The 26,707-nt window shown below is 40.8% G+C and overlaps 1 protein-coding gene across 2 annotated transcripts in view; it reads right to left on the bottom strand.

Moving 5' to 3' along the window:
• tafa1b (TAFA chemokine like family member 1b) overlaps window positions 1-26,707 on the bottom strand; it is a 148,565-nt gene that overhangs the window by 8,987 nt on the left and 112,871 nt on the right. Inside the window, exons 3-5 of one of the 2 annotated variants that reach the window (XR_014087638.1) lie at window positions 15,289-15,429; window positions 1,295-1,419; window positions 111-202 (exon numbers count right to left, since the gene is read on the bottom strand). Coding sequence is in view for 1 of the 2 variants with exons in the window: in XM_081607365.1 (XP_081463491.1) it covers window positions 1,295-1,419; window positions 15,289-15,429 (266 nt within the window). In the remaining variant the exon portion in view is untranslated. The remainder of the gene's footprint in view (window positions 1-110; window positions 203-1,294; window positions 1,420-15,288; window positions 15,430-26,707) is intronic. The other variant, XM_081607365.1, reaches the window with a different exon arrangement.

Raw genomic sequence — 26,707 nt, 5'->3', positions numbered from 1 at the left:
GAAGCGCATATATATTTATATGTGGACCGATGTGTGTGAAGGACAACAAAACAAAACAATAATAATTAAAAAAAAAAAAAAAGACAGAAGAGCTTAAGAAAAAGACTAACCTTTACAGAAGCAAGAATGCAGCTCAATTTCTGTTGACGCATCCTCTGCATTTTGCTTCCAGAAGCTAAAAAGGGGAGTATGGCTGGGTGTTCTGCAAAGAGAGGGTCAAGAAAGAAGAAGGACATGTGTGTATTGGGTTGAAAAGCAGCCTCAGGCCTGACTTTTTACTGGCCCTCTTTAGAGATTTTAGGCCAAAGCCGTTTTAATGCGGCACTTTGTTTTCCCTTTATGTGCAGAACGTTTACATTCCTCAATGATCTAACCGGGAAAAAAAACAACAAGGAAAAAAAAAAAAGAAGAAGAAGAAACTCACCAAAATAAGTTTTACTACATTTAAGATTCACTTCAAATTGTGCAAAGGACCGGACTGAAAATTAGAGATGCATTCTTTAGAGAAGATCTAAGTGCTCGGCCTTACCTTGAAGGGCTGAAAAGACCCCAGGTCCTGTTTGAACGTTTCTGACAGCGGTGGTTGCGAGAAAGCCCAGCTCAACTTTTACCTCTAAATGACGACAAACAAATCTACCTAAGAGCCTTGGGAAGCCCAATGCTGCCCCTCCGATCACATTAGTCTCCGCTTTTATTTAAAGTCACCGTGTCTAAGCACTGAAAGGTAAGGGAAGGAAGTGAATGCAATTCAGCTGATCAACTTATTTTATTTAGGTTTTACCTCCTTTTTCTATTCATATGCTGCGTTTGGAATCAGTTTATGCAGCTAAGAGGCAGTAGAGACGCAGACTGGTCCTTAACCTGATCTCTGAGAGGAATGTGGAGTTCATGTGTTTACATGTTTACTGTTTAACGCTTCGGTTCCTCATACTGGATGCCCTGTCCGAACAGAACCACACCTTGTCATACAGAAGGCCCAGACCTATGTCAGAATAATCTGCAAAGATCGCAGAACTTCTTACAGAAGCAGGAAGCGACGGAAATACTTTTCAATAAAAGTGTTGAGATACAGTTTGACAGATAAATGTGGCTGATTTAAACTGACTCGTAATGTCTCTTTGGGATAACGGTAATACGTTCACGCTTGTGTGTCAGGGCCTAAAAGACATGAAACCGGTACACACACACACACACACACACTCGCAGCGAGCGTTTGGACGTCTCCTGCATACGTGAGTGTGTGTGTTTTGGGAGCGTAGGTGTGTTGCATGTCGACATATGTGTGAGCTCTCACCCTTGTGGTCTTGATCTTGTTCCCAGACGAGCACATCCATCCAGAGTTGTCAGGCAGAGTCTTGCACTCTTCTCCCTCCAGACATGGTTCCATCTCACACCACCACTTCCCAATTACAATGGACGCTGCAGAGGGAGAGCACAGACCCATGGAAAAAATAAAAAAAAGAAGTAAGTCTGGAACAAAGATAGACACATATGTACGAGGGATGGGCGATGTCGAGTTAAAGTGAACGATAAGAACTATTTATTGCTTCTTTTTTTAGGTAACTGTAAGGTTAGGTCCACATTTGTGATGTTCTTCTTTAGGACACTGGTCAACCAAAGAAGAATGACTTCTATCAATAACCACATAGAAAGGGCATTTAGTCATATTTTCAAAAGTATTGGTATTTATTAATCTCATTGAGCAAACATTGGAGTTTATACTAAACTCAACACACACAGACAGTTTTGGGTATTTTAGACATCATTGAAATTTATCATTACACCCCTGATATGAACAGTTCCTTCAGCTCCTTGAACACATTTCTTACTTTGTGTTGAAAGACAAACATATTGGTCTTTACAGTCTACAGTAAAGACACTTCATGATTGTTATGAAGTGTCATTCGGTAAATAATGACACATTTAATGCAAGTTTTTTTTTTTTATATTTATTTTATTGAATTTTTTCCAAATTGACATACATGCATCAACATGTCAAATTCCTACCCGCACCAAATCGGCACATTAGAAAACACTTACACAGCCAAGACAACATGATAAATACACCACAAATTGATCCAAATCATTCCACAAGCATAAAAAAACAAAAAAATAAAGACAGTTACACAAGCTGCTAGACATTGGCGGGTTTGTCATTAACAGTCTTTCATTGAAGGAATTTTATTACAGGGCCCCATATTTTCTCAAACACACTGACTCTGTCTTCATTGCAATATCTCAGTCTTTCCAACTACAGATCAAATGTGGGCACAGAGTCCTTTTTCCAAAATCTGAAAATCAGCCTTTTATCTGTACCAAACAAAACAGCCATTTTCTCATTTTTAGTGGCTGGTGGCAAAGCACTGGAGACCCCGATGATGGCAATAAGTGGTTCTGGATCCCATTGTTTTCCAAAAGCCGTCGAAAAAACGTGAAAAATTTTCTTCCAAAATGAGTGAAGCTGATTTAATGCAAGTTTTAATGGAACTTTGCAATTAAATGTGTAATTATTTACTGAACAATGCAAAATTTGCACTTTTAATGAACTTTTAATGCAACTTTGCATCAAAAGTCTCATTTACTGGATGACACTTCATGACATCAGTCAATCATTCATAAAGACTCTTTCATGTTCATGACAGGTGTTATGTCACGTTTATGACGGTCTCATGCCAGTCTTATGCACACCCCTTCAAATACAGCGTTACCATAAAGGGTAGGAGATATGAACACTTCAACAAGTAGCTGCACCGAGGCAAACTCTAAAACATTTCATGTACAACTTTTAACTCACTACATCCTGAGCGTCGCCACGTGAGCGCTTTGCTCCGTCTATAAATGGTTATTTTCCTCTCCACTTTGGCCTCGGAGCTGTTGTAACCTGGCTGCCTGGGTAGTTTTGCTCTCCACAATAATGTCTTAAGCCAACAAAAATTAATCATTATTTTTGTTTTGATATAGCTCCATTGGAAGTAAGGGAGCAATCTCATTTTTAATCAAAACTAATTGCCTCTCATTAACATCTACGAGATTCGTCCCGAAGCTGTCTGACAAAAACAAATATCTTTTTCCGTTTTTCATCAAACATCCCCCTCCTTTCCCGTTTTCCTTTCGAGTCTCTGGATGCGTGCTTCCATGTTCATGAGTGTTCTCCTTGTTGAACATATATGCTCAACAGGTGGCGTCTTTCACCGCATCGGAAAAATAAATAAATGTGCATGAGCCAGGATTTGTCTACAGTATTCAATTATTGACTCTGTAGAGTCCTCTGGATGTAACAAATACCTCGTTCCAGACTTTGAACATAGCACTAAAAGGTTGAACAAAGTAAAACAGTTTATGCTTATACACTCAAAGCAGCTCACACACGCATTAAAATTTATAATACCACTTAAATACCACATTTCATCATGAAAAATACAATAAATTCAATTTGGGTTTCTTTGGAACAGATTAGCTATTCTTGTGAAATGACAGCTGGAAGCATTTTGGGGTACATTGCTACAGATTTTAGAGAGTTTTTTTTATTTGTAACATTTTGAAAGCTCTGGATCACCTCCTACCCACTCAGGGGTTGAGAGCAACTTACCCAGGCCACACACACAGAAGTTGGTCTGTTCCTATGAAGTACCAATAAAAAACCGTGAATTTTGTGCTTATAATGTAGCAAAATCTGAAAATGTTTAAGAATACTTTTGCAAGGCACTGTAGTGAAGTTGATTTTTGGGGACTTTCAGATAGTCGATTGACTCATGTGAACTTTTGGGATTTTCCTGCACGTTTTTTTTTTTTTTCTTTAAACCAAAATGTCCTACAGAGAGAATTTCTTTCAGAAATAAATCCCAGTGAAAATTCAAAAGTCAGCTTCTTATTATTTTATTACCCACGTTTGAAGTAGTTTGTTTTTCCGCTCTCCTCCACTTCAGTTGTCTGACGGCAGACGTAAGAAGTTCAAAGCCTGTAGTGGTTTGTAATTCCACTCTTCCTCCACAGCCGAATCCTCACCGAGACGTTGTTTGTTTACTTCTCACGCTGAATGTTGCCGCCAACATTCAGAATGAACTGCTCTTCTTTTATCATTCTGACAAAAAAAAAAAAAACCCGACAAGGCGAAGGTCAAACTGCAGTGTGCCTCGAAGAAGTTAGACAACTGTAGTCGTCATTGGAATCTTTTTACTAAAATATTCAATTGCCCTCCAGCTTGTGTTGCCAAGGTTACAGACGAACCATTAGTGGATGATGAGCAACACGAAGTAAAAAGGTGTGCAGAAATAATAACTCACTTCCGGATACCGCCATGCTACAATTTACACACTGCAACCACAAAATCTAAAGCAATTCAATATGATGATGTTTCAAAATCTAAAGTTCAAAACTCACAACATGAAGTTAATTAATTCCCAAGAGGGAACAATGTGACTTTTTGTTTATCGCTGCTCCAGGTGTAGGACACCCGACTCTCAACTTGACCGCTGGGGAAGTGACCGCTCACCCCCCCCACCCCCCGAGGGTGGTTTTATTTTACTACTCGTCGCCCGTCAGCTCGCGGGGCGCGACCTTTGCGATTACATGGGCAAGCTTCACTCTTCCTCTGCGAGAAGGCTGGGCGGATCTCGAAGTTGTTCTTCTTATTTTTTGACTGACAAAGATCTGTTTACTTTAGTTTGATTTAACGCGTCGATGCTATTTAACAAGAAATCCTTAAGTTCCTTTACAGGGGCTTCGGCAAACTGTCACAGATGACAGATGCGGGTGAATTAATCAGCAAAAAAAAAAAAAAAAAAAAAAACAGACAGTGGAAGGGTGGCTGCTTGTTATGTCGGCCAGGAAGCAGGTTGGACTTTTTAAGCTCTGATAGACAAACAGGCGAGGGGTGGGGACTTGAATTGATTGGAAAACATGAATAGATGGACCTTTTTACAAGTGCATCTGTCAGTTCTCCGGCGGGGAGGTTCAGTGATGGATTGAACTCGCTGACACATACCTGCCAGGTAGCAGAACATCTGAGCGCCTTGACGAATGAGATGGAGAATTGATCTGCGTCTGTGTCAAAATGTGAAAACGTGTTTGCGGCCTTAATGAACGCTTAATGTTTTTTAACCGGGAGAGGCCGGGACGGGCGCCCAGCCGACTTTAGATTCAAATAGGGATGAAAATGAGAGCTTTCACAAAGCTGTTGCTTTCTTTTTTTGTTCCTCATTGATGCCATCCCGATGGGAAACCCGCGTGTAGAAAGTTTGAGAAGTCGACGAACTGATCCTGAGCGTATTTCGTCAACCCACGATGACTGACTTAAGTAGGGAAAATATTTCCATTAAAATGAGACAAAAGTAGGGGAGCAAGAATTCAACTAAAAAGAAAAAAGAAAAAAGAAAGAAAAGAAAAGCAGTGAAGCAGTGGGAGAGGTCAGAGGAGTATGGAGAAAAGAAGCCGGCGTATAATTACTGGAGAATTGAGACTTGTCCCCCTGAACCCGAGGTCAGAATTAGAGAGTCATTATTCGACATTAATCTTAGCAAGTCCGGAAAAGGAGAGTGCCAAGTTTTGATTAGCTATTCAGAAAATATTGTTTGGCTTCATAATCACTCCAGCCTTTCTGAATGACTGAATTTATAATGACCGCACCACAGCACCTCCAGACTTGAAGAACACCCACTTCTGTACTTTCCTTCTCCCCCACTCTGATTATGAAATTCAAATTAAATCCTAGATTGACAAAGAGTAGTCGTATTATGTGACTCTTTCCCCATTTCATGACATCACAACCATAAGCGCCAGTCAGTGGATGTAGTGGACTCTTGTGTGATCTGCAAGCAGTGGGGAACAAAGAAGTGGAGGGAAAAACTATACACGGATTTCAATTTATTTTTCTAAACCGACGAAAATCTGAAAAGTGTGGCAACCATTTGCTTTTAAGCCTGTCTGGCTCAATGCATTGCATTGCATCTGGAAGTGTTCTGGGGTGCATCTTCACCATCCTTGCAGACATGGAAACTGATGTGTTTTCAAACACTTCCTGCATAATAGATCATTTAGACTAGCCAGACAGAACGTGTGAATATCAATTTTCAAGTCTTACCAAAGACTCTCCGTTCTGGAGAGATTTTGTGTGTACAACTGAGTACGCTTTGATGTACACAAGCGGTGTTCAAAGACACGTCTCAAGGGCCGTGTGTGAGTCCTGCACGACTCACTGGTTCAGCAAAGGAATGCAGTGAATTTAACTTTTTGTTTTCGACCTGTGTTTCCCTCCACCCAGCCTCCTATTACCTTCGCAGCAGATTGTTGCCACTCCCATGTTGCACATTGTGAGACAGTTTTTCACCTTTTTACTTGTGTTAAATGAACCTCTGATGAATACTCTTTCTAACCCACCCATGTCTTAACTTTTCATTCTTCCACTCATTTTCTTTTTCAGATGATGGACTCGCCACATGTCACATCTGACTTATTTGGACACTCAAAGGCGCTTTACAGTGAAATCGGTTGTTGTCGTTCTAGTGCACATACTCACACACTGATGATGGCAAGCTACTGGATTGTAGCCACAGCTGCCCTGGGGCAGCGTGACTAAAGCAAGGCAGATATCGTGCTGTCGGCCCTTCTGACCACCACCAGCAGGCAAGGCAGGTTAGGGTTCCTACCCAAGGACACAACGACAGAGGTGGATGTTGCTCAAACCAGCAGCCCACCGATCACCGGATAAAATCTTACCACCGTCGCCACCATCGACCAACATTAACTAACATCGACCAACATGTAGTCACTCTACTATAGAGACAAGGGGTCAGATTATGAAATGACACCCTTGCCTTATATACCAGTACTTTCAAGCTCCAGTGCTTGACGGCCAGAGTACTGTAACTTTTATACAAGTCCTTTGTCCTAATTAAATGGCTAAACTGCCTCTCTTATCTAGCATACAGTCAGGTTCTACAGAGCCATGCTAATGAGGTAATATTGGAGTCAGGTGTGCTGAAGAAGTTACAGGAGACCGGCCTCTGAGGACTGGAGTTTGAGACCCCTAACTTATACCATTCTCAAACTTTAACAAACCAATCAGAGCTCTGTTTTAACTCTTGAACAGATCCCAAAGATGGAAACCAATTACACTCCCTTAAAAAAAAAAAAAAAGTGCCACCTTTTATATCACAAAGATAACGGCTCTTGCACTTTGCACATATCCTTCCCGTCAGTCCCAGAAAGATTTTCAACACGGGGCGAGAGTTGCTGCGGCATAAAGGTGAGCTAATGAGATCCCTGCCCCTGAAGCCCTCTGGATATCTCTCAAATGTAGCATCAAAACCTGTCACGCGCTGCTATGTACGCCTGCAGTCGAACAGAAGGGTTCATTACCCTTCAGTGATCAACAGTGAGCGGTCATCTGCGTGTGTCTCCCACTGAAAGCCTTTGCTAATGCAGCAGCTTCATGACAGCACAAAGCGTCGGTGCGTTAAAGCATCGGCCTGTCTGTGTCGAGACAATAACTGGATATGCAAGTATGTGCGTGTTATGCCCATGCTCTGGCTTGTGGTTTGGATGTCTGCTACAGAGGGATAAAGGCAATGGTGCAGCGATGAGCGCCTAATCCAAGCGGCTGTTATTGGTCCGGCGAGGCAGGAGAGATGTAAGCGTTTCACTTCTTGAAAGGGATCTACTTCACTTGGAGTTCTGCTGGCCCTGACAGAACTGGGACATCATTTTCCTTGTCAAAGCTGATAATCAATTCACCTTCTAAGGGCGCTCTGACAGCAGACCCCCCGCCGAGGTTGATGCCTCTGTGTAAGCTGTCGTCACATCCCCGTATATTAATATCGGGCCAAACAGTTACAAACAGCGGGCGGTGAGAATCCCACGTGGGCCATCGCCACACGTCAGTAAACACTCGACAATGAGTCTGATCTCCTAGGTGCTTTGATGTTGGAGTTTGATGCTAATGACCGGTAATGGAGATTATTGGAAAAAAAAAAAGTCTCTTTCTGAAATGTTTCTTAAAGATGAAGGAGCGTTCATTGCGCCATGCTTCAAACGTCGTCTGAACGACCTCTGGAGATTGGCGTGTGATTTGTTACGTCAGCGCGCCGGCTATTTATATAGAATGTTTTGTCTAATAGATATGTAACCTGTGCGTGATACAGAGGCAGCAGGTGTCCTCCGGGGAGCAGGAGGAGATGAGCTGGACTATGGCATCGTTCCTCATCTCGATGGAACATTAATAATACAAGGACCTGGGGAGAGAGCTCCATCTGGGCCAGGCTGGTGCACCGCTGTGGGGACAGACCACTGGCTCCTGTAATCTGTAATCCCTCACAGACTGCAGCCTCAGCCCATGGGGCTCCACTGACACAGAAAAAGACAACAACTTTCAGCTGGAGCTGTTCTACAATAATAGAAAAAAACCAACAAACAAAATGTTAGCCAATGAAAATCTGACAATCGGGGCTTTCATTTACTCCTACGTCGGTAGCTGCGTTTTCGTTCACCATATTATTGCGCAAATTGGAATTACAAAAATAAATCTGCTTATAGACTTAAATGGCACTTTTGAAAATACTCAAGTTTTGTGCTCGGATGAGTTGCATCAACATTAGTGCATTAAAGGATAAACTTCAACATGAGAAACTTTTTTTGCATCACACCAGTCGTGATCAACAACCGGATGTTACTACTGGCGGAAAACACAAAGAAGGCGACAGGAAGTGGGAGGAGGATGATGGCGCAGCGCATTTTCTAATGACTTTTCACGTGAACAAACTTATTCATGTCTGATTTTAATTGCTTTTCTTAAATAATAGAAACACCACCATTGGGATTTTTTTTTTTTTTCTCGACTTTAGTGGAATGTCAACAAAGTTTTGCACACATGTTTTATTTCATTCCCTTTTGTTTGGAGCAATAGGTATGAGCATGAATTTATTCCTAGTGCTATTTCCCTCTTGGGATGGAAAGGGTTTGTATTTTTAACCACTGAGTTAATTTAAATGGTGTGTTGTCTCTTTCACATTTGAAATATGTCATTGTTGGTTTATTTAATGTTTACCTTTTTAGTCCTACTGGCACTTATATGTTTTTGATCGTCAAGTTTTGTGTTTTTAACTTCTATTGGTTGAAGCAGAGGAATTTAGAGCATTGACCTATAGTTATATATTAATTGTTGGAGTATTGTTTTTATTGTGACTTTCTATAAAATTAATTGCCCTTTGGAACATGGATGAAGATCTGAACCTGAATGACAGGCAACCTCCGAGGGAATGCTAATTAGTAAAAAGAATGACAGGAGATAAAATTACACACGTAGCTTTATCTCAGTGCAAAGACAGCAGTTCTTTGAAGGCTGGGAGACAGAAGATAAAAGATAGAAGAAGAAGAATGGAACGATGGAAGCAAGGAACACAGCAGAAAAGTCAGAAATCAAGATGTTCAGAAGTTTAAAGCAGGGTTAAGTCAGGCCATGAAACTCAGGGTTAAACATCTCACAAATGCACATAATCTAGTGGAGAATATTCAAGTTGGATTAAGACAAAAAAAAATTAACTTTTTGGCCTGCATGAACCCTGAACACAAATGACTTAAGAGGAAAAGTTCACCTTCCAGGAGAGCAACTCAAATCCCACAGCAAGGCGGAACAGAACGGATTCGATCGAAGCATATTCATGTGCTACAATGGCCCAGTCAAAGTGCAAACCTAAAACCAATCTGACTAAGCTCCAGGTACTTTGTGACAACAACGGAAAAACTCTGGATGTGTGAAGTTGGTGAAGACTTTCCCAAAAAGACATGCAGTTGTAATTACAGAGAAATGTAGCTCTGTGAAATATTGAGTCAAAAACATGTCAAATTTCAGAGTTTTTCAGGGGAAAAAAATTGGAAAAAAAAATAAAAAATTCAATCGACTTGAGCTACTTTTTGGTGGTTTACAACATAAAACTCTGAACAGTGGAACAGTTCTTCTTAGAATTGTTGCTAAGACACTCTCTGTCTTCAGTCAGAAGATACAGAACAGCTTCAGTCAGAAGCTTCTACAAATTTGCTGTAATACAGACCACTACAGGACCGTCTGCAATAACTCTGAAGAATTTTCAATTAGTATGAGTTTCAACATTTAATTTCCCTTTGGGATCGATAAAGCATTTTTTGGATTGAACTGAAATGAATCTGATTGTTAGTCTTGCATGTCTCCATCTCTCACAGCTCTAGTCTACTAATTCCTGGAAATTTGCTCCAGCCCTCCTTCAATTCTAAAAAATGGGTGGATAAAATAAAAATAATGGATTAAAATTTGCACTTTCAACAACTACATTGTACACCTTTAAACTGCGGCTAAATGCTGAAGAAATATCAAAGAGTCTCATTGGTGATTGAAAACCTAGGAAACGAGGACATTTACCCAAACAGGGTCCAACTCAGAGAAGTAAAAATGATTAACAGCTCAACTTAGCATAACTCAGAGGGGGTAGTTGTGCTCAATAATGTAGCAGCACAGCTCAGTGACTTGTCATCTTTATTTTTATCACCTCGCCTTCTGAAAGTGCTTGTTGATCAATACACACAGCAAGACTTCGCTCCCTGGGTGAGCTTGAAGCAGAGAGGCGTGAAATGTTCGCCGCAGCACCTAAACCTCCACCTTGAATCGTCTGATTTGCATACCTCTGTCGAGTCTCGTTGGGCGTCCTTATTTCAAGGCCAATAAAACAGCTATTTATTTGTAAATAAGTTATTTGCGGTTAAAAAGGTTTTAGCGTTAACGCTGCATCTGTCCAGACCGTGAGCAGCGACTTTACAACCAAGTCTGAATGCTTAAGAGTCCTGCAAGTTCTCTGAGATATTCATTGGTGCCTGGTGCTGTAATGCAAGGGTTCAGGTGGTATAATTAATAAATTGGTGAGTTAAATATTCTACGAACGGCAGCTGGACTGGAAGGGAAAAAAATCCACAAGGCCCAGGAACAAGAGACTACAGCGTTACGGATCACCGCCAACTTTAAGAATCCACGCAAATCTTTTTCAAACCACCGTATAATAGCAAAGAAATGTTTGACAAGACATTGTGGTGACAGTATTGTCTCCACTGTCTGCCAACGAGATGAATGCAGACTGTCTAAAGCAGGACTGACCCTCCATGATGTCGCAAACTGAACCAAGTGGATCCAAAATACTTGTGTCAGCCTGTGATGAAATGATGTCTGATAGAGGCAATGTGGATAGGAACAAAATGCTAATATTTAGTCATCACTGAAACACAAGGGACTAATAATATTGGATAGTAACCAGCAACCTTCCTGATCCCACGGAGACATTTTGGTTGCCAAAAGAATTTGTCGAGAGCAACAAAACTTGCTCGACTAATTGAAAAAAAACCCAAAACAAACAAACAAAAAAAGTCTTAATTTTTGTAAACATATATTGTACTGAATTAGCTTTATTGTTTCATTTTATTGAATTGTCACATTATACACATAAGTCTAAGTTTACTCTGGAGCCATTTTTAGATTTCTTAATAGATTAACATATCTCCATGTACATACTTGTTTTATTCCATTAATTCATTTTATATTTAAGTCATATCTGAATTACTTATAATATCACACTTGTGTAGATATTAAAAAATATATGTATTTATATCGTTTGTGGTTATATTTTTATTTGCTAATATTTGGACAGACTGGCTTATCAACAAATAAGCAATTTCCCCTCAGGGATCAATAAGTTATATTCTGATTCTCTTATCAGAGTATTTTGTAGAACTATTATGATAATGATACTTATTGCTTATTTTTTTAGAAAACTGTGTTGCTGTGATTGCATGACACGGCCATCACAAACACAGGCGCTACCAATTTGAAATATGCATATTTAGGACACCAGTCGCATAAATTAGTGTGATTACTATCACTAAACTTCACAGGTATTTTTTTATTTCCTTTATTTAACCAGGTGAACCCCGTTGAGATCCAGATCTCATTTTCAAGAGGGGCCTGGGCAGAAGTCTGCAACACGCAGCAACCTGATTACAAAATAAAATTTAATGCGTTTTAAAACGTATTGATATTTATTGATAAAACAGTAAAACCCCCAATCTCAACTCTGCTTTTGGGAGGTTTCAAACATTCATTGGGATTCATTTGATTTATTGTGACGACAATGCAAGAAATCTACCACGGCAAATGAAACAATCCAGTAAATGCCCAACGTTACTTTACCATATCAGTTAACGACGAATAAAAATGGCCTACTTAGTGAAACAATGGCTTTGCTTTTTAACCATCAAAGCACCAAAACAAATAAAACTATTCCTCCTACAAATAGTCTAATTCTGCACAAATCTGAAGAGATGTTGCATAAATCAGTCTATCCTACTTTCTTTACATTTAAACATTCGTTCTTTGTGTGCCACTCCTGGTTTCGGTTGATAGGAGACGCTGTGGGGGGGGGGAGATGAGGAGCAACACGTGGCTCTGGAGCCGCAGGTTGCCCACCTCTGCTGCGATAGCAGATCAGAGGCTCCTTGTACGCCCGGCGCTGACGAGTTGTTCTACCTCATTTTCTAGGATCCTTTGGAGTGTCAGCTGTGGCACCGCGCAGAGCGGCTCTGTCTGCCACGCACTCCGTAATGAAGACATTTTGATGTCTCTTCTTCGCAAGAGGGCACTTAGAGAGATAACTTTGATCTTTTTCTGGAGGTGAAGGTGAAAAGGCTCGAGACCGAGGAGCGATAAACGAGCTCCGTGGAGTAAAAGGGCATTAGATTTTTGTCACAGTAGACTTGTGACTTCCTGTCAGATTTTCTTTTCCTTTAAAATCCCTCCCAACACCCCCGCCACAAAAAGCTGCCCCTTTTTCTGATTGTGTGTGCGCGTTTTATTTTTCCGCCGAGGTAATCCAGGTGCATTAGCCCGAAGCTTTCCTGCCTGTTTATTAGTTATTCATTTCCATCAGTGTGAGTAGCCTAAAGCGATGTGATCTGCAACGTGCTCGGTGTTCAGCAGCTGAACTGGATCATCTTCTTCCCCTCATCGTGCCCAGAAGCACGCCGCCGCTTTTCACGGTCCACTGAATTCTCCCCATTCTAAATATCAGCAGACAGGAGAAAAAAGAATTAAATAAAATCATGTCTGAATAATTTGTGGTTTAATAAATGATCATTGAAAAAAAACGAGCTTAAAGCCAAAAAAGGCTAATTCTAACTTTACCCTTGTGTAACTGTACTTTTGACATGATTTTGGAAAGATTTTTTTTTTAACAACTTCAAATTAAAGCTGTTTTCTCTAAACTCATTTGGCCCTTTACACAACAAACTGTATCTAAATCTTTCTTTGTGGTTTTTTTGGGGGGTTTTTGGAGAGAAAGTTGGTTTTTCTATAAATATTGATGTGTGTGCACATCCACAACAGGTTGTGGAGGCTGTGGCAGAAGATCATGAAGAAAAAGAAGCTATTCCAGCTCTGACAACAGCTGCCCACACTGCAAGGCAAACAGAGAAAAAGTAGGCGGCTGCCAACAAAAGTCTGACTAAAAATGGGAGAAAACAAAGAAAGCTTGTATATTTTGTGAAGACGCTAAACAGCTTTTGTTGAGAGGGCGTTCACCGTTACAGGAAAAGGATGTAATAGACCAAAATTAGGGTCTGAGCTTGATACTGTTACTCCAGATGTATATTTTATTTTAAATCTGTTTTACAGGCTGAAACAGTGGACAGCGGTTTAGGGTCCGCAGCCGCCTTTGAATAAGCTAAAACGCTTATATCTGCATAATAGTTCAAACATCACATGTACATTAAAGTGCATTAATAGGCACAGTGAAGTTAAGTGACAAACATAACACAATGTGGAAGAAAGTTGGGACTTTTGAATTACAAGGATGTTTTTAGTAGATGAGCTACACAACAGTTTACCGCATTGTCAGCTAATTATATATAAATCTGGATTTCTTAGGGCAACAGTCAGGGTTTTATGACTATTTCTATAAAACTCACTGGAGAAAGAATGAAATAAAATAATTCAGTCCGCTGCACACCTGCCTTAGAGGTATTTTGTCAAGACTCAGCAACTCGGTCACAGAGATGCTGCTGCTGCTGGAGGAGATGGAAAAGTGCCGGATGGAAACTATGACGGGCTAAAGAGCTAACATTTGTCTTTGGTTTAAACAAATTCAACTTTTCCTCCGTTTCACCCCGAGTGCTTAATGACACTTCAGAAAAAGTTATCGGTTGTTTTCACTCACCAGCGCAGTGTAAAAAATATTTAAATAAGTCATCACATTTACCATTGTTGTTTAAATGTTTTCAGTGTTCAGCTCTCAAATGAACCAAACATCAACTCTCTGTTATGTAAAAAGGATGAAATTAGTCATTATTTTTGTCATAATGAACAAAATCTTTGAGTTTCAGTCGGCATATGAGGATTTTTGTGGACCTTATATTTTTTGGTAGTTTATGTAAATATCCTACAGGATGTCTACACTTGCACCACTTTTAGAGGCCAGGCAATTTTGTTTTGTTGAAGCACGGAATAAAACATAAAGGTCTAATTAATGGCTAAACCCAACAGTATTCATCCACCTTGGAGGTTTTAACGACATCATCAGAAGAAGCAGCCACTGCTCTCCTAAGCAATTCTGCTCATTTCTCATCTCCCTTCAGTGCTCTGACAGGGATTTCTCCCATTGACTGGCACCGTTGACAGGATGCTCATCGCCTTTTTTAAATTTAGTGGAAAGCGTTCAGCGAAACAAGTTCAGTTTTAGTTAAGCTTGCAAGGCGTTCTGAGCAAACTTAGAAAGCTTCCTTTCCCTTTTCTGTTCGCACGTAAGAAACACAGAAATTCAAACTTTCCGTAGAGCGGATCAAACGGAGAAATCAGCGAACAGAAGGAGAAGTTGTGAATGAAAGTTGTGACTCTCTGTGATGTTTTAGAAGTGTAATCTGTCTGTAGTTTCAGCAATGACAGTGGAAGAAGTGAACAAAGCCGGTCAGTCCTTGACGCCCACACTTCCAAATATTTAATTAACATTAACAGAGTTAAGTTGTTCGGCTTCAACACAGTCCACACCTCCAGCAAGCCAAAGCCCAGATCTTCTGAATGAAGCAAAATGCAGAACAATGGGCTGGTTTCTACCAGCCACAACTTCTGTTCCGTATAGAGGACACGTGTGTCTTTCTACGCATGTTAATCCGTCTTTTACACGTATTAGGACAGATACTATAGACAGTTACCAAGCATACAATACAGGACTTCAGACATAAATTGTCAGTGGCCTCAGCATTACACTAGAAGACATGAGATGTTCTCACCGTCCACGCAGGAGGGTTTGTTGCGTGTCGTCCCGGCCACTTTCCCGGGCAAACAGGAGCATTTGACCGTCTGCGAACGCTCCTCGATACGGTTCTTGTTGCAGCACCTGTGAGCAGCGATCACCTCACAAGTTCCTCCCTCTGCAGAGACACAGGCAGAAACATAAGCAAGAAAATGTGAGAGGAAAAAAGAGCAATTCTTATTTACAATTTACCAACACATTTCAAAAGCAGCTCCCCTAGACAGCAGCCATAACGGGAACGAGAGAGGAGCTTCGTAAAACTCAGCTACTACTCATTATATTATGTCAGCTTAACAGCAGTACAATCATCAGGCACTTACACTGTAAGCATGTGTAACAAATTGGCCCTCAAGGAATCTCAATTATGTCATCAAATTGCCTCTCATTCAGGGCTGGCTGTCCTCACTTCATACCAATCAGCTCATGATGACTCTCGTGAAGAACATCGCACATTTACTAACATGTCCATTTCTCTATTTTTAATCTGCCTCACATATGTCATCGATACGATCAAACATCTGAAGTCTAACAAAAAGTATTCGCACCCCAAGAACTCTGACGTGTTGCTTCAGTGAAACCTCGGCAGCTTCATAATTTGGACTTTTTTCCTCAGGATTTTGACTTTTTTTTTTTTGTTCTTTAAGTATCAGAGTTGTTTACGTTGTTTATGCACCATCAGGAATATCTGGTTTTAAAACTCAACTCTCCCAAATACATTTGGGACAGGTTTTCAGTGTGGACAAAGTGCAGGTTTACAAATCCAATAAACACAGTTATGTGATTTATTTCTATATGCTAACAAACTTAGAATCCAGAGAAACTACTATATTACCTTAGATCAACATTTAGGACTTTATAGAATCAAACATGGAGAACCAGCATCTAGTTTATCAGATCATGAATCCAGAGAAACTCCTACCAGTTTATAAACTCTTATTCTTACTAAACATGGGGAACTAATATGTAGTTGTATATTTGTATTTTTCTCTTGCTTTTCTTCTGTTACTTTGTATTTCCTCTAACTCATGAATGCTTTGAACTGTCTTGTTGCTGAAAATGTGCTATATAAATAAAATGACCTTACCTTACCTAACAACATGGCTGACATAAAAACCTGAGAATGTTTGGTTGACAGAGATTGGCACAGAATTACAATTCAGAGTTTAAAGTCAGAATTATGAAAAGAAGTCAGAAGTATCTTTCTTTTTTTGTCACTTCAGTGGCCCCGGTCCTCTTCCGCACTAAATTACATGCTTCTTTGTGTGGGTCCGCATTATAAAGTTCCCGTACAATTCTTTGAAATTTGTGATTACCACCTCCGGGCACCGCAAGCCACCAATTTGTCTCCGCATTGAGCACCACTTAGTCATTAAAACTTCGAAAGCCGACCCGCGCACAGGCAACCTCATGGCTGCGCCGCAATAAAGCATCAACTCCAAAGCACGGCTGACAGTGAGAGCAAATGTTGCACAATCTGCCCCAGTTTGACAAAGGAGGATGTCAAAAAAATTCAGCCAACGCAGGAGGTGATATGCGCCAACGGCACTAGTGGGTCAAAATAACAATAGGGAGGATTACCCCAGGGAGGGTGCCAGGGTGATGGAGCTGAGGGACACCCTGAAATGAGTGAGACAGGCCGAGAGAAAGAGCTAAAGGACAAGGTGTGTCTTCCTGCCAGGGACTGGCCATGCCGGTGAGTAATGAGGTAGCCACTGGAAGTGCCCTCTTCACACAATTATAACACATGGGGCTAATGCAGCCAGCAGAGCTGCAGGAGAAAGGCCCTTCATCACTGCTCTCCCCTCTCCTACCGGCCGCAGGAAAAACTCTTTATCTTCCCGTGACAGCCACAGCAACAGACGGCAGCATCCAGCAATTAAAACTGGAGCTCATCCCAGGACGAGGCATCAGATAGGAAAAAGGAGAGTCTAATATATTCCACTCAATACACAGAGTAGAAAACTAAGAGAAAATAATTTGTGTAGTGCATTATATCAGCTGGCAATGTAGCATTTTAAAGAGGGTTTTCTGCTGCAAAAAGGGAAGAGGCATTTACTTCTGCTAGCATAAAAAAGAAAAAAAAGGAAACAGTTTGTTTCTCTCTGCCCAGGCGGGTTGAGCAAATATTTAAAATGACTTGGGTCATGAATTACAGAACTGAGCACCAGGCAGTCTGGAAGAGTTTGGAAACAGTTTTCTTCTTCCATTTTCATCAACTTGGACTTTGGTCTTGGCAAGACCAAAGTCCAAGTAGTTCCGGATTACAAGACAAACATTTGCAGTCCTGCCGGACCCAGCTGCCGCTCCGTATTAGGATCACTCTCTCTGCCTTCTCGTTAGATGTTTCTGGGCAGGAAGAAGCAGAACATGGGAGACGCACACAGGAATGTGCTTTCTGGCCTGCAGAACCCACAGATTTCTCTTAGACTTTCAATTAAAACTAGAAGCAGATGCTCTACGGCAAACCTCAAGTGACTGCTATAATCAAACACGGTGAGAGAGATGTTATGTTGCTCTGGTGTGAAATCTGGACAATTTGTGCCAGAAGAACATCTCCCACTGAACAGAACATTGCATGTTGTCTGTATGGATGTATGTTATGTGTTAATCACACAACTTGCTTCCAAAGATTAGTATAGGTCTCTGATTTCGCTAATATAGGGATTGACGACATGATCACAATATAAGTATTTCAGTCGATATCGATTATTACCGATGAGTTTTTTGTGACTGCTGACATGACCTTTGCTGTTTATCCACAGTTTTCACTCCATGCCATTAATCTTCTATATTTAAGCAGTTATGAGCAAAGGTGACAATATAATACAGGTTGCTGCCAGGTAAAACTGACGTAGATTTCTCAGTGGACCATCCATTACGCCGATCTCTTGGTCCACCACATCACAAATGCGCTGTCAGATGGAGATCTGGTGACAGGGCGTTTTATCACACAAACATTTCATCATACTGAAGAAACCAAGTTTGAGATGATCTGAGCTTTATGAAGTTTTGCATTTTTTCCTTTCAGAAGTAGCTGCAAGCAGATGGATACACCCTGGTTATAAAGTGATGGAAATGGTCAACAAAGGCAGCACTTGTAGTATTTTGCTACTTCTTGAAGGTTTTTAAGACTCTTTTTTTCCAACTACACAGACCAATAACTTCCGATGTACAGACTCGTTTAATAAATTATGTTATTAAAAAGTTAATTTGTATGATTAGCCAAATGGACAAGGAGAGATGCTTTAAACCCTTTTATTTTTGTTAATTATGATGGTTTTCCACTTGAAGCAAATGAAAGCAACATTTAAGATAATATTGAATCAGAACAAGTCAAACACGAGGGCTTAATGAAAAGTATGTTTACTATCTTAAAGGTTATCTTCTAATCTGATAAACGACTCATCAGAATACATGCTGTAACTTGTTGAATATGACCGCATGCTTGTTCTAAATTATTCTTGTGGGTAAAGTTGGCTTTTTTATTAACATTACAATTAAGAATATTGTATGATTGTAATGTTATCGGTAAATACCTCCCTGCCAGAATCAGCTGCAGTAAATCCACATTGTGCTAATTTCTCTCAGGCCCAGCTGTGCTTCCAACACCCTTAGCAACCTTTAGCATTTACAAACCCTGTCAGGTGTGGACATCTGCTGCAGCGTGACTCCGACCCGACAGCTCAATATTACAATGGCCATTCAGAATGTGAACTCTTATGATGGCAACAACAATTTCCGCTTTTTATATATCGACTCTATTGCATGAACACAGTTTGTAGATTGCGACGTGCATGTTGAGCTCCCGTGTTGTGGATAATGTTCTGCCACGTTTTATTGAGGGAGGGGGAATCAATACCAAACGATATTAATAACCCACGTCATAAACATCTTTTGTCTGCCAGCTCATTTTGCGCTGTAAAAACAGCCGACTGCTAAACACAACTTAACGTCACGGGCGTGGGTTTACAGCAAACTGATTTGATATAGTTAACCAAATAAACACAGATTTGGTGTGTTCAAGACCTGAGAATGTGATTAATGTAGATGTAACAAACCACCTAAATTACAGACTTAATGAAGAGTCCAAACACACACACACACACACACACACACACGCAGACACGCATACACCCACACCAACATGTCAGTGTGTGTATATCGGTGGTGTAAGATCCAGCCAGGTGGACATTAGGTGTGAACCATCTGGTATGTGAAGCAGAGTGCAGTGTAAATTGTTCCATGATTACTTTAGTGGGTCTGTCACAAGAGGCACTTAAACAACAAATGGCCACTTGAACTACACTTAATCCCACTCAGGATCCTGGGAGCCCAGAGTGAGGTAAATTACCTTCTGATTTGTGCGTCTCAATGTGTATGCTACGTGTCCTTAAGAGCCACGCGATACTTCACAACAGATGTGTTTGGTCCCCTCCCCAAAAAAAATGCATTAGCAATCGTGTGGCGCGTTCCAGTGCAGTACTGGGCAAGAACAACTGGAGACATGACCGCATTCCTAATGGATGTAGTGCCTGGAACTTGTCAGGCGGCTAAGGGGGTTAAACTAACTTGCTAAGATGGAGTGGGTGGCTGTGCACTCTAGCCTTTGGTGAGGGAAGGTGAAGGGCATCGATGGGACCATCGGCTGGTCATTTTTCTCCCCACGTCCTGCAGTGACAGCAGTCATTAAACGACTGGATGCGGTGATTACGTTTAAGGAAATCAATGCTTCATTGTTTTCAGCTTAGCCCAATGGCCAATTACGAGGCGGTAATAAGGAAGGTTGTAAAAAGTGGAGATAAATATAGGAAGTAGGAGTGGAGTTAGGAGTTAGAAAACAAAAACAAGCTGCGCTTCATCATTAGATGATATTTGGAGACTGTGAGGATTTGGAATTGGGGGCATTTTAAAAATCCTAATTTGCATATACAATATATTCATTTTCCCTGAACTTTTTCCACATTATGACCACAGATTTGAATGTGTTTGATTAGGATTTTAGCACAAAGTTAGGAAAACAGAAGGGCAGGTCTCTGTGGTTTCCACATTTTTTTTAAAACAAATGTAAATCTAAATTGTGCAGCTCACTATGGTTAATTTCCATTTCTTTATCTCCATAAAAAACGCCATATGCAGAATAAAATTAGCGTTAGATATTGCAATGAGCACATCATCCGGATGGTGGAATATAGAGGTGGGAAATCCAGCTAATATTAGCTTTCAGAGTCACTTTATAGCAAGCAGAATGACAAAAAAAACACTACTTTGTCTGCTAATTTCAACAAGTGCCCACTGCATATTTTTGTGTTTATTTGTTAGAAAACTTTTAATATAACTTTTTTTTTTTTTTTTTTTGCAGAGACTGATGAATTAAAATAATTTGTGACTGAAGTAGCATAACATTATGGATATTCTCATAAATCTTTTGTTAGAAAAACAAACTTTTTAAAATTAATTCTCAGCAGTATATGAACGACCGACTGTCAACACTCAAGTCTCAACAATAGAAAACCATGACACAAGACACAGTAATATACCTGGAATGAGCTGCGCTGTCTCAGCAGCAGTAAAGTAACATATTTTGTTTATTTTAAATTCTCTTTTTGTTTTAAATCAGAGATTTAAAGTTAAAATCATGTTTGTTTTTACAGGGGCACTGCATAAAAATCCTATACTGGCCAATTCCTACTTAAGGAACACTTTTGATAGTCACTATATCCCTCAGTGCAAATCTAACATAGTATAAAATGATCCGTCTCTGAATGACAGAATGCGGCACAGTGATTAATGTTTAGTGGGACGACTGATGAAGCCACTGATGATGTATATCTATTGTCAGGTGAGGTGTTTATGCAGGAGGATTCTGTCTGTAACAACATTTTCTGTGGGCTTTTTAATGCTGGTTTTCAATTACTACATTTTGACCTGCAGGGGATTCAAAAGTTAAACGCACCGTGTTTTTTTCCCCCTCTTCCGAGAAGAATAAATCCACTTTGAAGAAGAAGAAAAAAACGAAGCGTAAACAGTCTCTCAGCACACTTTCTGCACAACTAGGCTCCAACATCTGTCACGCAGCCTGGAATTACCGAAGTCCTTGATGATGAGGCTCTCAAAATGATAGAGAAATGCTAACTGCCGGAGAACATCTTTTTTTTTTTCTTCCTCCGAGAATTTGACATGAGTGCTGGTGATTTTGTGACTGATGGACAAATTACACACCTGAGAGGTTTTAGGAAAGTGAGAAGTAGGCTGTACGCACCAAAAGTGTTTCTGCAAACCATAAAACCAGACATCTGAAACGCCTGGGCGGGATGCGAAGCGTCGTCGCTGTCATAATCAGTCAGTGGAGGCCAGTGTGCTTGTTTTAAAACGCCGGATAATGCAAGTCAGGGATGTCGAACTCATTTTCCTTTTGAGCCAAATCAAGATCATGAATGTTCTCTAAGGGCCGGTTATCAATACATTTAGCGATACATTGATAAAAAAATGTTAAACTATTAAAATATAAATACATTCTTAAAATTAAATCGTACTGGACATAACTTCAGTCACTCCAAGATTTTACAGTTTATTTTTTTCACAGTAAACAAGTGTCTGTGGTAGTAATTTATTCATATTTGCACTTATGTATGATGGTAAATGCAACTTTTTATCACTCGCCACATCGACATCAAGCTAAGGTAGCTGTTTAGTAGAAGTAAGAAATGCTGCCACTTTCAGGTAGGAACAAATCGTCACTTAGGCCCAATGTTTGGCAGATTTTTGCAAAAAAAATCTGTAATAAACTCACAATTACGCATTATCGTGAAAAAGTGTCGGGATTTGTTGATTTTGTGTGAATTTCCACAATAATTCACAAAAAACTGGGGCGACAAATTGGTGAAATTTGGCAGTAAACAGATACAAACTGCTTCAAATTGATTGATAAAATAATATTTAAGCACACTATTATTGTGACGGTTCTATTTCTATATCCTGCTAGAGTCCAGAGGGCCACATAAAAAGCTGAGGCGGGCCGGATTTGGCCCCCGGGCCTCGAGTTTGACACGTGATGTAAGCTGAACACCCTGCTGCTGACTGTGCTATTTCTGCACCTGTTCTCAAGGTCACAGCAGCACAACAAATTACTCTGTGGTGGCTAAAGACTTCACAATCACAGAAATCAAACTGACAATTTTATTTTAGACAGAAAAAACAAAAAAAAACTGTATACTGGTAACCACATCCCCAAAAATAATTTAAAAACTTTATATCTTGGTTTAACTTGAGAAACAAGCACCATAACATGTGCAGAGTGGCAAAGAGCAGCAATCACAGGCTCACCATCTGCAATCAATTCTACCAGAGAGGCTAAGAAGAAAGCAGCTGGTGACTGGAGTCAAATGAATTTGAGTTTTATACAGAAAGTTCACCGACACGCCACATCCAAGCACTTTAAGGTTTTACAGACGGCAACCCTGTTTGGTGTGAATATTGTTGTTAAGGAAACAGCATGCAGAGTTAGACGGTTTTTCTTGTAGAAAAGCAGTCAGAGAAAGAACCGAAGGTCAATATTCACTCAGTGGCCATTTTGTAAGAGACACGATTTTAATTGCTTGTCAGCACCTCTATGCATTTGGAGGTCCAGATATTAGAAAGATGACACTCTGAGCTTGTAAATTACCATCGCTAAAGGCAAAACGTGTCAAACCTTGAAGCAGATGGGCTACAGCAGCAGAAGACCGTTTTCCTGCTGGCTGAGAACAGAAAACAGAGGATGCGACTTCCACAGGATAAGCAAAACTGTTCAACAGCAGATTGGAGAAACGCAGGCGAGACTTGATTCCTGCTGCAATGTTCAGACGGTACCTCTGATCAAGTTTAAAAGTACCAACGACACTTGACATACCGCACTGAAATTGCGTTTTTCTTTTCTCAAGTTAACACTCGCTCACTTTATCTCTCCGCCGCTACAGTCTCAACAGACTTGCTAATGACTCATTGGTGAGGAAATGGACGCAGCAGTCAGGAGAATGTAAAGCTTCTCAAGGACTCACAACAACTTCTTAATCAGCGAACACTCGCTGTTCTCGTCTGAATGCTGCTGTGCCTGTTTTCCTTCGCCAAGCCGCCAGGTACTACATCTCCATCTCGTCCAACCTTGCTCACAGTTTCTCCCTGTCCGTGGGCTTGCTGTCATTCCCCTGTCCCTCTGCGTGACCGACTGCTATCTACCGCCTCAGAACGCCTCATTTCCAATGTTCATCTCAGGCAGCAGCAGGGGCTGCGATTCCCGTCGTCAGGCAAATAAGCGCAGACATATGTACTTACAGAAACGTAAAATTTGATACGGAGTTCTTTCTTGCCCACGAAGCGGAGCAAAGGCTGAAGTTCAAAATTAATGCTGAAATTATACAGATTTTGAAGACAAACTGAGACTCTCACAGGCATCAAAGTCTCTTCGAAGCAGCACAATATTTTTATGAAAAGCTTTTGCATTTTTTCGGTCAACTTTTCTTGCTGTGAAATCATGCATAGTGAACAACAAAAAAAAAAAAAAATCACCCTTTTTTCGTCTAATGTGTAAGTTTCAGTCCATACTTGAAAAAAAAAAAAAAAAACGTCCTGTCTGTCTAGATTAGTTTCCTGTTTTTAACATTTAAAGAAACAGAAAAGGGAGGAAATTAATGATCAGCTTCAAGAGGCTTCAAAGTGGCTGCGAGCCAGCCTTCCCTATGCATATAAGTTTAATGACGTTCGTCGGGATTTAGCTTTTCATTATTTAAACATCAAATGTGAACTTCGCGAACACTCCCTCGATTACTTAAGATAATGTTTAAACAGCCTTCAAAGCTCTGTCAAGTGGATTCCAAACGAGAGCCTCGCCGCCTGTGCCAGGGAACAACTTTTCAAGTCTTTTGGCAGCAGATGAGGTGTACATATTTCATCAGGAACTACACAACCCACATTTACTGTACACCTCAAATTCCCCCTCCGTCCCCGCAGTACCAGATAAAAAAAAAGCATAAAAATTGCAGCTTGTTTTTTTTTTATGTATTCATAATGAAATGTCACTTTCATGATGATAATAGTGTCTGAATTACAACCCAGAGAGAACATAAAAGACATTTATGTAGATGAGAAAGAATAAAACAAAATAATAGTCTGCATACTTTTTTTTGTGCATGATCCAGATTTTTACTATGCTACATTAAGGAGTCAGCCTTGGGACTCAGAAATGCAGTTGAAGTGGAATTCTCAAGAGCTGCTTCTCAAATGCCCTCCTAAAGATGGCTCCAAAGGATCCGTCAAACTGCATAAAACTCCATGCAAGGCTGGGAAAACTTTTCTCTTTTTATGAGTCGCTGACCAACTTCCAGTCGTCTGAATACGTGAGTCAGAATCTGAAAAACCAGATTTTGCTCACGCCGGTGATTTCTACGTTTAGCATTTTACAGCAGCAGTCAAATTTCACTCTGAAACAATTTGTTTGGGGGGAGAAAAAAAACAATATTTCATTTGAATGCAACAGAACAAAACGTAGCCACCTACCATAAGCTTGTTGGACGGAAGCAAGGCAGACTGAGCAGCACTGCCAATGTCACGCTCTTACAAAAGATGATCATTTGCAGCAACATCATGACAAGCTGCCCAGTGAAAGCAGCAGGTTGGTAAGGCAAACAGCTTTAATTTCTATCTATCTATCTATCTATCTATCTATCTATCGGATGTTACTGCTGGCGAAAACGTCGAGGAAGACAACAGGAAGTGGTAGGAGGATGATGACGCGGCATGGTTTTTAATAACTTATTGCGTGAACAACAAGTTTATTCACGTGCCGTTTTAATTTTGTTTCTTATTTAATGGAAACGGTGCAATTTTGCAAATCTGTTTCTTAGACATTAATGGAAAATTGACATTTTGCACACATTTGTAATGGAGATGAAAGTGGATGACTTCTTAGGCAACTCAGATTGATGTGTTTTTTACACTTTAGTTCTCTTTAATATATGATGATGTGATAAAAAGCGGGTGCTATTTGACAAAAAGTGCACTAAGGTGGATTTATAAGAGGACCTTCTGCAGAGAGAGACTCAGGCCAATGAATAATGAAACATGCCCTCAAGAAAGAAGTCAAATAGACCTCACCTCAAAACATGTTTAATCAAATAAATATTGTATTGTGTTATGATTCATGTCCTGTCCATGCTGTGTTAAGCACTCATTCAGTTCACCTGCCACGCCTGATTGCTTACCTGTTCCACCTGGGCCTTGCCCTACTTAAACACCCCTCAGCCTCTGCTTCCCTGCCAGATTATCGACAGCCACGAGCCAGTAGAGATCCAGCGTTTCCTGCCAAGCCTTCTGTGTTTCTTCGACCCCTCCTTCTGACCACGGATTTACCCCTCCTGCCAAGCCCTTCACGGATCCCTTCTATTCTGGATTTCTGGACCCTGACCCAAGCTCTGCCTCACGACCACCGATTACTGCCTGCCCCTCTAAGCTAAGTCTGCTCTCTGTCCTCCTGTGTATGACCTCTGCCTGTTTTTCGACAAAGTCTCTGGGTGCTGCATCTCGGATCTCCCCGTGGAGATCTTCCTTGCCTCCACAGAAGCCTGTTCCTCTGGTTTCCTGCATCTCCCTGTCATCAGACCCTCTGTTCCTCTGCTCCGCCCGTCCACTGCTCTACAGTGCTGTGTTTGATGACCTCTCCCTTAGCTGAAACCAGTATCTGAAAGAATAAACTTTGTTTTCCTTTTTATACTCCTGTGTGTGGTTGAATTTCCGGGTCCCCTCTGAGTACCCTTACAGTATAATCTGGCCACTATGGACCCGTCACCCACACAGGAGTGGCGTTCCAGTGTTGAAGGCGCTATTAACCGCCTGGAAGCTAACATGCAAGAAATGATGTCTATGCTTGATAAGATGTCCTCCTCTCCTCCCCCAAAGAGCACTTCTCCTAGCCCCAAGGCTTCTAAGTCTGGCTACCAGGTCTCGCCCATTTATGAGCCCCGTCTGTCGCCTCCGGAGGTTTTCAAGGGTGAGCAGAGTCAATGTCGTCCTTTCATTACTCAATGTGAGATTGTCTTTGAACTGCAACCATCATCTTTCCCAACTGAACGTGCTAAAGTAGCCTATGCTATTTCTCTCCTCTCGGGGAAGGCCAAGTTATGGGGTACTGCTGAGTGGCAGAAGGACTCCCTCATTTGTTATCAGTTCAAGGACTTTTCTAAGGAGCTAATCAGAGTCTTCGATCCTGTTCTGCCTGAGAGGGAGGCTGCACGTGGTTTGCTCAAACTCAAACAAGGCAGGAGGCGAGTCACAGAGTACATAATTGACTTTCATGCTCTTTCTTCAGGAAGTGACTGGAACGATGAGGCACTATGTGACGCTTTCTACCAGGGTCTCAGTGAGGA

The sequence above is a fragment of the Poecilia reticulata genome, chromosome 5 (genome assembly GCF_904066995.2).
Source record: "Poecilia reticulata chromosome 5, P_reticulata-male-v2, whole genome shotgun sequence".
Classification (NCBI taxonomy): domain Eukaryota; kingdom Metazoa; phylum Chordata; class Actinopteri; order Cyprinodontiformes; family Poeciliidae; genus Poecilia; species Poecilia reticulata.
The sequence above is the reverse complement of the archived record's forward strand: the minus strand, read 5'-3'. Positions and strand labels throughout refer to the sequence as shown.